General features: G+C 25.1%; 1 protein-coding gene across 1 annotated transcript; it reads left to right on the plus strand.

Annotated features, from left to right (window-relative positions):
- The first annotated feature begins 10,705 nt into the window (after positions 1–10,705).
- Positions 10,706–11,557, plus strand: LOC131659304 (uncharacterized mitochondrial protein AtMg00310-like). The gene has a single exon (XM_058928513.1). The coding sequence runs from the start codon at positions 10,706–10,708 to the stop codon at positions 11,555–11,557; it is 852 nt and encodes a 283-aa protein (XP_058784496.1).
- The last annotated feature ends 2,993 nt before the right edge of the window (positions 11,558–14,550 follow it).

Below are 14,550 nucleotides of genomic sequence, written 5' to 3' on the forward strand. Positions count from 1 at the left end.
GCAAAGATTTATTTTATCTATTACTAACAATATATAAAAAAATATATAAAAGTTATATACATGTGAAATTACTTTAATACCATAACTCATTTAATTTATAGTCCTTAATTTATGCCCCTACATGCCATTTCATAATAGTAATCATTACTATTAATTACTAATACATATCATTTTTTTTTTAAGCTGAAAAGTTGACTTAGTAGAAATTTGCATAAAGTTGTATATGTTTGCATTTATATCTAACTAGATATATGACCCGTGCGTTGCACGTGTATGTTTATAATTGTTACTTCAAATATTATTTCTCAAGAATTTAATTGGAGAATGATTCAATAAAAATTTGTATTTTCACATATAAAAGTGAATAAAATAATAAAATATATATTTATTTTTTACTAATGATGTTTATTTTTGTCTATTAGAATAATTAAATTTTTATAATAATAAGTAATATGATTTGTTTATCTTATTATCAATTATAATTATTATTATTAATAAATAAGTAATCCATCTTATCAACAAAACTTATAATGTTGTTTGGTTTATTATAACTTCAATATAAATTAATAAAAAAAAAAGAAAATTTTAATAGTGAGAGGGCAAGACTTTTCCCACTAAATTAACAAATGAAAGGAAAAAATAAAACAAATTCAAATATTTATTTCAAATAGTTATTTTAATCCTATACAATAAAATATTTCCATATGATAGGTATTTTAATCCAAAATGGTAGCAAATGAAATTGATAAATAATGAAGATAGAATTAAGAGTGGTTATAAAAGTGTGTAAGAATACAAAAAGACATACTATTTTATAACCATTTTCATAGACTCTATTATTAATACTATTATTATGACCTCTCATTTTTTAGCAGTTAATTATTTTACCAATTAATAAAAAAAATAGTAACGGATAAACAAATCTAAGTATTGCACTAAAATAAAATTTTTATGATACTCTTAATAAAGAGTTAAAGAGATGAAAAACCCAAAAAACCAAAAAGTGATGGTTGATTATGGAATATAAAGAGATTATTATAGATAATAATATTTTCCACCAAAATATACTATTACAATTAGAATTACAATTAAAATTAAAGTAATATTAAATGTAGAATAAAAGTTAAAATATAGAACTATTAATATTTTTCTAGAGTTATATTTTTTTTTGTATTTTAATATGTTGTATTTATTATAATAATAATCTTTTATAATAAAATATAGGACTATTAATATTAAATTAAAAATGGGAGGCAGTGAAGATAAAATTTTAAAATTTAAATTTAAAAAAAGGGAGCATTCTTAGTCTGCTGCATCTATAACAAAAAATTCTAATAATTAAAACTCATTACTAATTAATAATAAAGGCGTATAAAATAGTAGTAAAGGAATATGAAATATTTTTGCAAATAAAGAAAATAATAGAGAAAAATATATTAAAAAATTACTGTAATAAAATATAATTATATTCTTAGACAATTAGATTATTAACGACTATGATTTTAATTTTTTGTTCAATATTTATAAAGTTAATTATTATCATTAAAAAATATCTTTAATTGTAGGTTGGTTAAAAGAATTAAATTTAATGAGAAGATGTGGCCAATATATGAAACTGCCAAGAAGGAACGGAGAAGAGAGATCCTGAAAATTACTGTTGCAGAATTGGTAGAAGTCTTACAAATAGATACTGTAAATGTGAGTCTTATGAGTCTTAGATAGTTGCATTGTCGTTTTGACACTTAGATCTTCAGATCGATTTTGTACTTAATTATTTTTGGATTAATAAAAAAAATTTATTTCTCCAAAAAAATATTAAATTTACGTTTTAATTATATTCTAAAACTTAAAGTCACTTGCTATGTTTGTTTTAAAAGTTAAATTTACGTTTTTAGAAAGATAAATTTTCAGTTTTATAAATATAAAATTAAAAAATAGAATATTTTTACTCTGCCACATAAACAACAAACGATTTCAATAATTTAAATTTACTATAAAATAAATAAAATGTGCTATTGAGAGAAGTAAACTAATATTTAAAAAAATTTACAAAAAAATTAATAATAGGAATAAAAACAGAAGTTAGTGTAATAAAATATAATTATATTTGTACACAATCATATAACAATTTTTTTTTTTTTTAATTTTTTATTTAGTGTTAATTAAATGTTGTATTCAAATTGAAAGAGAATCACACCAAGTTTGCAAAAAATCCTTCTAAAACCAAATTTTGAAATCTTTCCAAAGTTGAATCGAAATAAAATTATCGTTTATTAATTTAGTTAAATAGTTCAAAAAATTGTAAATAAGTTTCATATCAAATACAAATATTTTTTACATATTTAAAGTGATATTATAATAATTCTTTCAATATACTCATAAATGAATATTAAACATTACATTTTATTGTATTTATTTAAGAGCAATGCTATACAGTGCGAAACTATATATCACGAATAGAAACCAACCAATTAAAACTTGTTGTTTGACACAATACATAAGTGAAATATAGGATGACATAATAATGACATAACATAATAAGGAAATGACTATCAAACCATACAATCAAAATATGCCAGATCAGCTCGTGATGCATTCGCGAGAGTTTCACTCGAGATAAATAGCATTTTGACACATTTTGACACATTTTGACCAAAGTGATAACACTTTATACATAAATAAATATTATCATAAACAATTATCATTATCTATTAAACACAACTCAATAAAAAAATTGCGTTTAAAATTACACACAAATAACTCATTAACAGCTTCACTAAATAAATAATATTTTAAAATTGATCGTTGATGCTACCTCCCACTTAAATATTCCTCTTTATTTGGCCATTCCATCTGCATTATAATTTTTTTCCTATATCTCATATAAATTTAACCATTCCATATGTATTTATTCAAAAAGGTGTATAAACCATCATTCTATTCAAAATATCTATAAACCATCATTCTACTCAAAATATCTATAAACAATGCATATTATACACATTACAAAATATATAAAAATACCATTAAAATAGTCTCACCATTGTAGTGGAAGAAAATATACCATACTATAAAATTACAAAACTTCGAAAAATAAATGTATATAAACCACCATTCCACCTGTATTAATTCATTCAAAATGTCTATAAACAATGCATATGATACTCGTTGTACAATATATAAAAATATCATTAAAATAATCTCACCATTTTAGTGGAAGAAAACATATCGTTCTATAAAATTACAAAATTTTGAAAAATATTTCTTATTCTACAATATGTAAAACTCTTATCCTATTTTCAAATTCATAGTAGTTGGTATCTCTTACTTAAAACCCACAATAAAATCACAAAAATTTGAGAAGTAATTTTTGTTTGAGATTTCCTTCTTACCGAATGATTGTTTATAGGGTGTATATATATAACTAATTTAGACAACCGTTTTTAATTTTTATTTATGATTAAATTGAAAGGTTGAGAATTAAATTTACCAATATACGTTAAAGATGATTTATGCTAATATATTAAATATATAATTGATTGTATATTTTTAATTAATCATTTAATTGAGAATTTAACTCATTATTTAATTAAGAGATATGGATGATCCACCTTTTCCGTTTTCTTCTTCTTTTGATTGCATATTAATTATATATTGATTGTATATTTTTAATTCACTAATTAATTATAAATTTAATTCATTGGTTTAGTTCTTTTGTTAATTTATTGATTCAATTCTTTTATTATTCTTTTGTGAGTTTTTTTTTCATTCTTTGTGAAGATATTTTAATACATAATTATTGTTTTATTTAAAATATATTTCAAATAATTTATATTATTTTTAAAATTAATAAGGAGGTTAGGTTGATTCACCTCTTTTTTCGTTTTTTAATTGTATATGAAATATATAGATGATTGTATATTTTCAATTCATTATTTAATTGAATTTCATAATAGATAAAAATATAATATTTATAAATAAATTTTTAATAGTGTTAGATGGATATTATATTATTATTATTAATGATTTAATTATTATTAATTAATATTATTATTATATAAATATTATATTATTATATTATTATTTATATTATTATTTTATTAATATTGGTGGCTAAATATTATTATTATTATTAATATTTTATTAATATTATTATTTTTATTACTATTATTATTATTATTTTATTAATATTATTATTGTTAGTATTATTAATTAATATTATTATTATTATTAGGTTTGTTTGAATGATTAGGGTTTTACTTAAAATATATTATTTTATTCATATTATTATTTTTATGTTTATATTTTTAATAATATTTTAATATTTAATATAATGATAAAGTATATTATTTAATATTAAATAATATTAAATATATAATAATTATTAAAAATATAAACATAAAAATAATAATATGAAAGTTAAAAATATATACATGTAAAAGTTTTTTATCTAATATTTGTATACTTTATAATTAGAATATATTTGAGAGTTATAAAATATTAAATAATAAAACATTATTAAAAATATAAACATTAATATACATAAATTTAAAAAAAAAATATTTTTATACTTTATAATTGATATATATATATATATGAGAGTTACAAAATATTAATTAATAAAATTATATTCTTATTATTAGTATATTTAATTTGTAGAATTTAAAAATATAATATAATCAACCAAAAAAAATATAATATAATAAAAATATGAATATAAAAATACATATAAAAGTTAAAAATATATACATATAACATTTTTTATCTAATATTTGTATACTTTATAATTAGAATATATATTTGTGAGTTATAAAATATTAAATAATATATTTGAGAATTATAATTAAAATATATTTGAGTCTTATTATTATATTTAATTGGATGACACATAATCATGAGGTTATGTGAAGATGACACATAAGCCAATGCTATAGAAAGATGACACATAGGCAAATGCTAGGTTTTTGGTCTAGGGTTGTCATCATGACAACCTTACATTTATATTAAGTAGATTAAGTAGATAAGGTTGGATAACCCTTAGTTCTCCCTTATATATAATTCTTGCTTACACAAAAAAAAACCAATAATAATATCTTAGAAATGAGAACATATTAGGATTAAAAATATATGTATTTATGTCAAAAAATGTCATAGACTTCCAGAGCAGCCATGATATCTTGTACTCCTGATTCACGTGAAAAAATAATTATATTTATGTTATTCAATACAAAAATGAGAAAGAAAAGTAGAATAACGAACTAACAAAAAAAACATTAAAAATAGGAGTTTTCAATTATTCAAATATATGGCTATAGACATGTGCTAACCTGAATGAATATTAGACTTTCCATACAATGATAGTGTAATACAATTTTATTATCATGTTCTTCTGATTTACATGGATAAAAGTCATATCCACCTCGACTAATAAAATACTATAAAAATAGTTAGCATATGAGACTAACAAAAGTTATATCAATATAAACGAAATTTTAAAATTTACAAATAAAATAACTTGAGTTTCTATTATGCCACAAAACAAATGGCAAGACATATGTAAATTGAAATAAAAATAATTTTACAAAATAGGAAGAGCACCACCAATGATTTGTCTGCAAAATACAATGATAACTCAATATGACATATATATATATACACATACATGTGATTATGAATAGAACAATAATAAATAACAAAAATAATAACCAATTAAATTATTAAATAAAATTTACATCAATATGATTAGTGAATGAATTACCATAATTAAATAACAGAAGTTACAGAACATAAAAAGATGTAACTCTAATATTTAATTGGTATATTAATATATTTATTTCATTAACTACATTTATTTTTGTCATAATTAAATAATAAGAGTAATATAATAACAAAACAAAATATATAGTTATAATTTCTATAATAGTAGTAGCTGGATATTGTATTATTATTATTATTATTATTATTATTATTATTATTATTATTATTATTATTACCTAAATATTATATTATTATTACTAATAATAGTGGTGGCTGAATATTATTATAATTATTATTTTATTGATTATTATTATTATATTTATTATTATTATTTATTTTTAATATAGAGTTTTTATTTAATTTATAAATTTTTCAATAAATTTAAGATAATAAGAATAAAAAAATATAAGAATTAAATTTTTAAAAATGTATAATTTTTTAAACACTCAATTCAATGATTATTTAAAGGAGTAAATAATGGAAGACTGTATATAAGTGATTTTTATTTAAAATATATTAATGGTAAAAGAATTATTAAAATAATTTATAGTTAATTACAAATTGAATTTTAGAAAATGAGTAGTTTCATAAACAATCAACTCAAAAACCATTATTACGAATTAAATTTTAGAAAATTATAATTTAATATACAAATTCAAAGACCATTTAAGGGAGAAATCAATGAAAAAGTTGTAAAAATAATTTATAGTTTTATTAGTGTTATTAAGTTTTATAGTTTTAACATTATAAATAAAAAACTAAAGATTCCTGTCAAAAAAAAAAAAAAAAAAAAGAGAAACACCCCTATTTTACATTTTAAATTAAAAAATATATATAATCTTTAAGAAAAATAAAATGAATAAATATTTAATATACATGAATTTTTTTATAATAAAGTTTAAAAATATTTTTATTTTATATTACTAAAGAGTTAAAATAAAATGTTATAAACTTTAAACTATCATATTATTTTATCTTTAATTCCATTTATAAATTATTATTTTTATAATATTTTGTCTACTTCACTTCTTTAACATATAGTTTTGAGTTTGGGAAAAATTTTTTTTTTTTTAATAATAATTAAATCAACATGATATGGGAAACTTTAAAATATTATTATAAAAATCAAAATTTAAAAATATAAAGAAAAAATACTATGATATTTTTAATTTTTATAAAAAAATATCAACGTTACTTTTTATTATTAATTAAATTTAAATCTGAAATGTGGAAAAGAGAGATTTTTAACTTATATTTTAAAAATGATAAATAAATATATATATATATATACATATATATATATATATATATATATATATATATATATATATATTGTATTTATATTTTTTATTTATTATCTATCATAAATTAGTTATATACATTTTTTAATATTTGTTTTTAGATATTTGGATATTATATAATTATATCAATTTTATTAATTTTTTTATATTTTTAATTTGTATTTATTATTTAGAAAAACTAAGTAATTCATGATTATAAAAAAATTATAATTTTATTATAAAAAAATTAATAAAAGAGAACAATTAAAAAAGCATAATTTTTTAACATTGCAATGGGATTTAATACATTAAAGAATGTTAAATGGGATATAAATTATAAAAAATTTATAACATATTTATTTGACAGTTTTTTTAAACAAAACTTATTTGATATTTATATATAAATTAAATATATATTTATAATTTTTATTTTTATTATTATTATTATTATATTCTTATTAATGTAGAATTAAAGATTTTTTGTATAAAAAATGAGAATTAGAATAATAAGATATAATAGTGCTAATTGAATATATTATTATTATTATTATTATTATTTTTAATATTATTATAAGTTAGATATTATATAATTATTATTATTAATACTGGTGGTTTAATATTATTATTATTATATTATTAATATAAATATTATAATGATTATTATTATTTATCTTTAGAGTTTGTATAATTAGAGTTTGTATTTATAATTAGAGTTTTTATTAATAATTATTAATGTAAAATCTATTTTTAAAAAAGTAGAATTATGATTGATATTAGAGTGACACGTGTCAAAGGTTGCCAAAAGTTGTTATCATGATGACACATGGCTAGGGTTGCCATCATGACAACCTTGCATTTATATATAAGATTATTATTATTTTTAATATTATTATAAGTTAGATATTATATAATTATTATTATTAATACTGGTGGTTTAATATTATTATTATATTATTAATATAAATATTATAATGATTATTATTATTTATCTTTAGAGTTTGTATAATTAGAGTCTGTATTTATAATTAGAGTTTTTATTAATAATTATTAATGTAAAATCTATTTTTAAAAAAAGTAGAATTATGATTGATATTAGAGTGGCACGTGTCAAAGGTTGCCAAAAGTTGTTATCATGATGACACATGGCTAGGGTTGCCATCATGACAACCTTGCATTTATATATAAGATAAGATGGGTATGTCAAATTGATTATTGTCTATATGTATCATTATTTCTGTTTTCTCTCTTCATACTAAACAAAACAGCAAGTAAAGTAACGTGTCAAAGATGCACATTGAGAAACGAAACATGCATGGAGTTATTCTTGAGCCATGTGATTTCATTGATAACATATACTTGCCTTCTCCTTCTACAAATACCAGCATATTATACCATTCCTCATCAACAACTCTTTCAATCTCTAAACCCTAATCTCTTTATCGCATCAACAATATCTTCATTCTTCCATCACAAATCAGAGTAAAATTATGCAATTTTAGTTAAAATCCTAAATATTTTGTCACCGATTTTGATTCTCCATTTCTTTGTTGATTACAGAAACAACAATGAGTAGAAAGGGTTGATAAGATTTTGTTTTTAATTTTTCAAAACAAAGAAAGGGTGGAGAAACTGTTATGAATCGGTGGATGTGAACTAAAAAAACAAAGAAAGTGTTATGAATCGGTGGATGTGAACTGGGAGTTTCAGTTGTGTCGCAAGAAAATTTGTAGCAGCAGTAGAGTATTTATGGTGACAATGACGATTTTGAGTTCCTTCAGTAATTTTTTTATTTTATTTTTAATGTTGTTTCTCTATACTTGGTTTAAAGGTTTCTTCTTTCTCTTTGAAACATATTGCAGATTGGAATCATGGAAGAAGATGAAACTTAAGAATTGATTCCTTGGAAGAAGATGAAGCTTAAGAATGGATTCCTTAAATCATGTTCTTCCTCTGTTCATTACCTTGACTTATTGCTTTATAACTTTTTATTGTTGTTGTCTGGATATTTTTGCCATTATAAATATATACTGGTGCTTTTGTTTCTTTCTTCTTTTCTATCTAAGTTTTTTGATTTTGTTTTTGCAAGCTGAGAAACACACAACAGAGGCAGTAGTAAACAAGTCTGGTGTCATGTAATTGACTTATAATGTACTTCAATTCCAACACATGCATGATTATTGTATATGGTATTAAATAATTTTTCTATTTCAATTAACTTTTTCTTTTCAAACCGGCTTATGTTATGTATTTTTTATGTTTAATTTTTCCGTTTCTTAATATAATAATAATGTTTGTTTCAAAAGTTTGTATTGATAAATTTGTTTTAATTTCAAATTTTTCTGAACCAGCTTAAATTAAGGTTTTTCTATGCAGGAAAATAATGAAGTTTGGTGAAACATAGAAGAATATGGTTAATTTAGAGGTTTTATGGATACATCCCACTATTTTTAAGCCCATTGCACAAAACATTGGCAGATCTGGACTACTAAAAAGAAAACTTTACTTTTTATAATATGTTTATTTATTAATTATTGTGAAATCATGATTATATTTTTTTTAAGAAATTATATATTATTTTCAATTAAATCACATAATTATTACCATTTTTGATGTTTTGAATAAATTTATTTTATATGAATAAAGTGGATAGAATACATTTCAATATAACTGAATACATGAATATCCTTAAAATTTTATATAATTATAAATGGGAAGTATATCAAATTAAGATAATATATTTATTTTTTCAAAATTATCATTTATATGTTTATTAAATAGCAATATTTTTATTGTCATAATTTTACTGTCACATTTTTTAATATTATTTATTGAATAATTTTTTCATAAATTTACTTTAAACATTATAACTATACCAAATCACAATTTATTAACTTTTTACTAGTGAAAAATTACTATAATAATAAATGTAAAATTAAATTAATTAATAATAAATGTTCTATTTGTTTGTGACAAATTAATTTTAAAAAGGGAAAATCAAGTTAATCATTGATAAATCTCTATTTTAAAATGATTTATTAAAAATAATAATTTTAAAATCAATCTATATTGATTCTTGATGTTAGAATTAAGCAATTAAATTATATGTAATAATATACAATAAAAATTATGAGTGCTTTAAGCAAGGGAGTGAGTCCATTTTTTTTTGAAACAATAATCTTTATTCTAAATCAGTTTTGGGATGGATTATCAAGGACCTAAATGTAATTATATTTTCTAATCATTACATATATTTTAAATTTCTCTTTCCAGATAATTATTAGTTTCCACTTCTCAACGTTTTGAAACGTACAATTTAAATACAACTATTAAAAAATAATTACTACTTCCAACGTGCAATGATTCTCATTTTACATTGGGAAGAATAACTACAACCTAAAGCCCTCTAAAAGATTCTCTGCAAAAAATGTCATTTTATCATCCTAATTATTACTTACCCTAATTAAATATGGGTAATGCTAACATGTGCCCTTATGGCACATGTTAAAAAAACCTCTATTTTGCAGGGCCAACGTGGAGGAAGTTAATCATCTTATGAAGGTTCTGGATATCTATGCAAAGGCTTCCGGTCAGGAAATCAATTTATCCAAATCTGAGGTCTTTTTAGCCGGAATTTGAGTTTGCCTGCCCAGGAGGATCTTGCAAATATCATGGGAGTCCGTCATGTCTTAGGGACAGGCAAGTACTTAGGGCTGCCCTCGATGATCGGGAGGAGTAAAAAGTCTACTTTTGCTTTCATCAAAGACCGCATTTGGCAACGAATTAATTCTTGGAAAGGTCGGTCCCTGTCAAAAGCCGGTAAAGAAGTCATGATTAAATCGGTTCTCCAAGCTATCCCGGCTTACGTGATGAGTATATTTATTTTGCCCGAAGCAGTGATTAATGATATTGAGAGAATGTTGAATGCTTTTTGGTGGGGTGGAGGTTCTAACAGCAAGGGTGTCCGTTGGATGGCGTGGGATCGTTTAGCTTGTTCTAAGAAGGATGGAGGTCTTGGTTTCAGAGATTTTAGAGCTTTTAATATGGCTATGGTGGCTAAGCAAGGATGGTTTATTATGAGTCACCCGAATTCTTTAGTGTCTAGATTCTTCAAAGCAAGGTACTTCCCAAAAACATCTTTTTTTGAAGCTAATCTTGGTTCTAATCCTAGTTTTGTATGGAGGAGTATTTGGAAAACTAGAGATCTTCTTATGCTCGATTGTAGGTGGAGTATAGGTGATGGTAGCCAGATTAAGGTTATGGAGGAACCTTGGATTCGGGGAAAAGATGAGAGGTGTGTTCCGGGTCCTCAACAACATGGTATCTATAATATGGTGGTTAAAGATTTGTTGTTGCCAAACGTAAAACAGTGGAATATGAGGTTGATTAGAGAGCTGTTCGATTTTCCAGGAGCGGAAGCTATTACTTATGTCCCGTTAGTGGAGGACGTTGTTGTTGACCGTTTGGTGTGGAGGGAGGAGAAAGATGGTCAATATAGTGTTCGATCCAGTTATTGTGTTTGAAAAAGTAAAAAGAAGCCCCCTATTCATGAGAATATTGAGTTTAATTGGAATGAATTGTGGTCTATTATAGCTCCCCCACGAGTGAAACACCTTCTTTGGCGGATTTGCTAGGGTTGTTTGCCTTCCCGGGTCCGACTACAACAACATCGTGTTCCTTGTCCTATTATGTGTCAATTTTGCAGGGAGGAGGAGGATGATTGGCACGTTTTTTTTGGATGTCCGGAGACTATCGAGTGCTGGAGGACAGCAGGTTTGTACGACATTATAGCACCTCTCCTTCTTCATTCTATTGACATTCGATCTCTTATTTTGCACTTGTGTAATAGGGAGGATAGGAAGGTGGCGGGGCGGTTTGCTATGATGATTGAGTTGTTGTGGCATAACAGGAATGATTTTATTTGGAATAATGAGAAGGAGGAGGCATCAAGGCATGGGTGGTTAGCTTTTCATAAGTGGCAAGAGTGGTGGTTGGCTCGAAATCCTCAGGATGAAGAGGCTGCTCTTCCTTCCACTCTTTCTTGGATTCCCCCCCCCCTTCCGGTTGGGTTAAGTGTAATGTTGATGCGGGTTTTAATCGTCACCAAGGAACTACTAATAGAGGTTGGTGTATCCGAGATAACTTGGGGAACTTTGTTAAAGCAGGTGTTGCTTGGGATGTTGGTTCACTTTCTATCCATGAAGCGGAAGCGTTGGCGTTAAAGGAAGCTATCCAAAGTGCATTAGCCCTGAAGGATAGAAAAACACTTAGAAAGGGGGGGTTTGAATAAGTGTAGCTTTAAAAACTTGACAGATAAAAATAAATTGCACAGTTATTTTTATCCTGGTTCGTTGTTAACTAAACTACTCCAGTCCACCCCCGCAGAGATGATTTACCTCAACTGAGGATTTAATCCACTAATCGCACGGATTACAATGGTTCTCCACTTAGTCAGCAACTAAGTCTTCCAGAGTCTTCTGATCACACACTGATCACTCCAGGAACAACTGCTTAGATACCCTCTAAGACTTTTCTAGAGTATTCTGATCCACACGATCACTCTAGTTACAACTTGCTTAGATAACCTCTAAGACTTCCTAGAGTATTCTGATCCACACGATCACTCTAGTTCCTTACAACTTAATGTAATCGATTCTAAGAGTATTACAATTGCTTCTTAAAAGCTATAATCACAAACTGTGATATTTCTCTTAACGTTTAAGCTTAATCTCACTAATATATTACAACAGCAATGTAGTGAGCTTTGATGAAGATGAAGATTCTGAGCTTTGAGTAGAACAGAGTTTCAGCAAGTTAATATGAGTTGTTTTGTGCAGAATCGTTAACCTTGCTTCTCATCAGAACTTCATATTTATAGGCGTTGGAGAAGATGACCGTTGAGTGCATTTAATGCTTTGCGTGTTCCGTACAGCATCGCATTTAATGTTATACGCTTTTGTCAACTACCTCGAGCCTTGTTCACGCTGTGTCTACTGACGTTGCCTTTAGTAGCTTTTAACGTTCCTTTTGTCAGTCAGCGTAGCTTGCCACTTGTACTTCCTTCTGATCTGATGTTTGTGAATACAACGTTTGAATATCATCAGAGTCAAACAGCTTGGTGCAAAGCATCTTCTGATCTTCTGACCTTGAAGTGCTTCTGAGCGTGATACCATCAGAACTTCAGTGCTTCTGATCTCATGTTCTTCTGATGCTTCCATAGACCCATGTTCTGATTCTGCTTCGACCATCTTCTGATGTCTTGCCAGACCATGTTCTGATGTTGCATGCTGAACCCTTTGAGACAAAGCTTCTGAGCGCTGAATTATGCATACTCTTTATATATTTCCTGAAAAGGAAATTGCATTGGATTAGAGTACCATATTATCTTAAGCAAAATTCATATTATTGTTATCATCAAAACTAAGATAATTGATCAGAACAAATCTTGTTCTAACAATCTCCCCCTTTTTGATGATGACAAAAACATATATAAATGATATGAATTTGCGATCAGAAAGAGCAGACGGCAAAAGACAAATTACACAGCTATAGCATAAGCATATGAATATGTCTCCCCCTGAGATTAACAATCTCCCCCTGAGATAAATAATCTCCCCCTGAAATAAATACTCGAAGAACTTTAATAATAGACTTCCCTGATTATTTCGGTAGAGACGATCACATAAGCTTCTGTCTTCAGAGAATTCATAGCTTCTGACTTCTGCTTCCATTGGACAGCTTCAGAACTAGAATTTCCTTAGATCCCTAGAACACTCACAGCTTCTGATTCCTGCTTCCATTCAGGACAGCTTCAGAACTTGAATTTCTTTGATCTTCAGAACATTCACAGCTTCTGATTTCTGCTTCCATTTAGGACAGCTTCAGAACTTGAATTTCTTTGATCTTCAGAACATTCACAGCTTCTGATTTCTGCTTCCATTTAGGACAGCTTCAGAACTTGAGTTTTCTGGATCTTTAGAACATTCACAGCTTCTGATTTCTTCTTCCCTCGGATAGCTTCAGAGCTTTGAATTTCTACCAACATCACTTCATGCTAGATTTGTATCAGAACATTGTTGAATGTACCAGAGCATCATCAGAGCATCTCTACATCCTGAAATGTTACAGAACAAAAACTAAACGACAAAAGTCAGCATGAACGAGTCAGAACATAAAATGTATATTTGAACACATGATATGTATCAGAGCCATATAGGCTGAAATAATGTATCAGAGCAAATAGAATTTTGTCAGAGCAAATAGACAAATATGGATCAAATTCTATTATCAGTGCTTCTGATTCATTCTTCTTTCTTGCTTCTGATTTCTGAAGCTTGACAGCACTCAGCTTGCTTCAGTTTCCATGAGCTTATTCTTTTTACAGAATAACACTTCTTATGGTTTTGCTTCTTGTGTTTGCTTTGAAGATTCTCTTCATTTCTTTATACCTGCAAAACACTTAAACCATATAGAACTTGCAGTTCTTGTTAGTAAATGTGTGGGAGCTTTACCCAGC

Source organism: Vicia villosa, linkage group LG3, assembly GCF_029867415.1.
Source record: "Vicia villosa cultivar HV-30 ecotype Madison, WI linkage group LG3, Vvil1.0, whole genome shotgun sequence".
In the NCBI taxonomy this organism is placed as follows: domain Eukaryota; kingdom Viridiplantae; phylum Streptophyta; class Magnoliopsida; order Fabales; family Fabaceae; genus Vicia; species Vicia villosa.

Excerpts from the sequence above, each read along its gene's own strand:
- LOC131659304 (XM_058928513.1), top strand. The coding sequence starts at position 10,706 with ATGGGAGTCCGTCATGTCTTAGGGACAGGCAAGTACTTAGGGCTGCCC.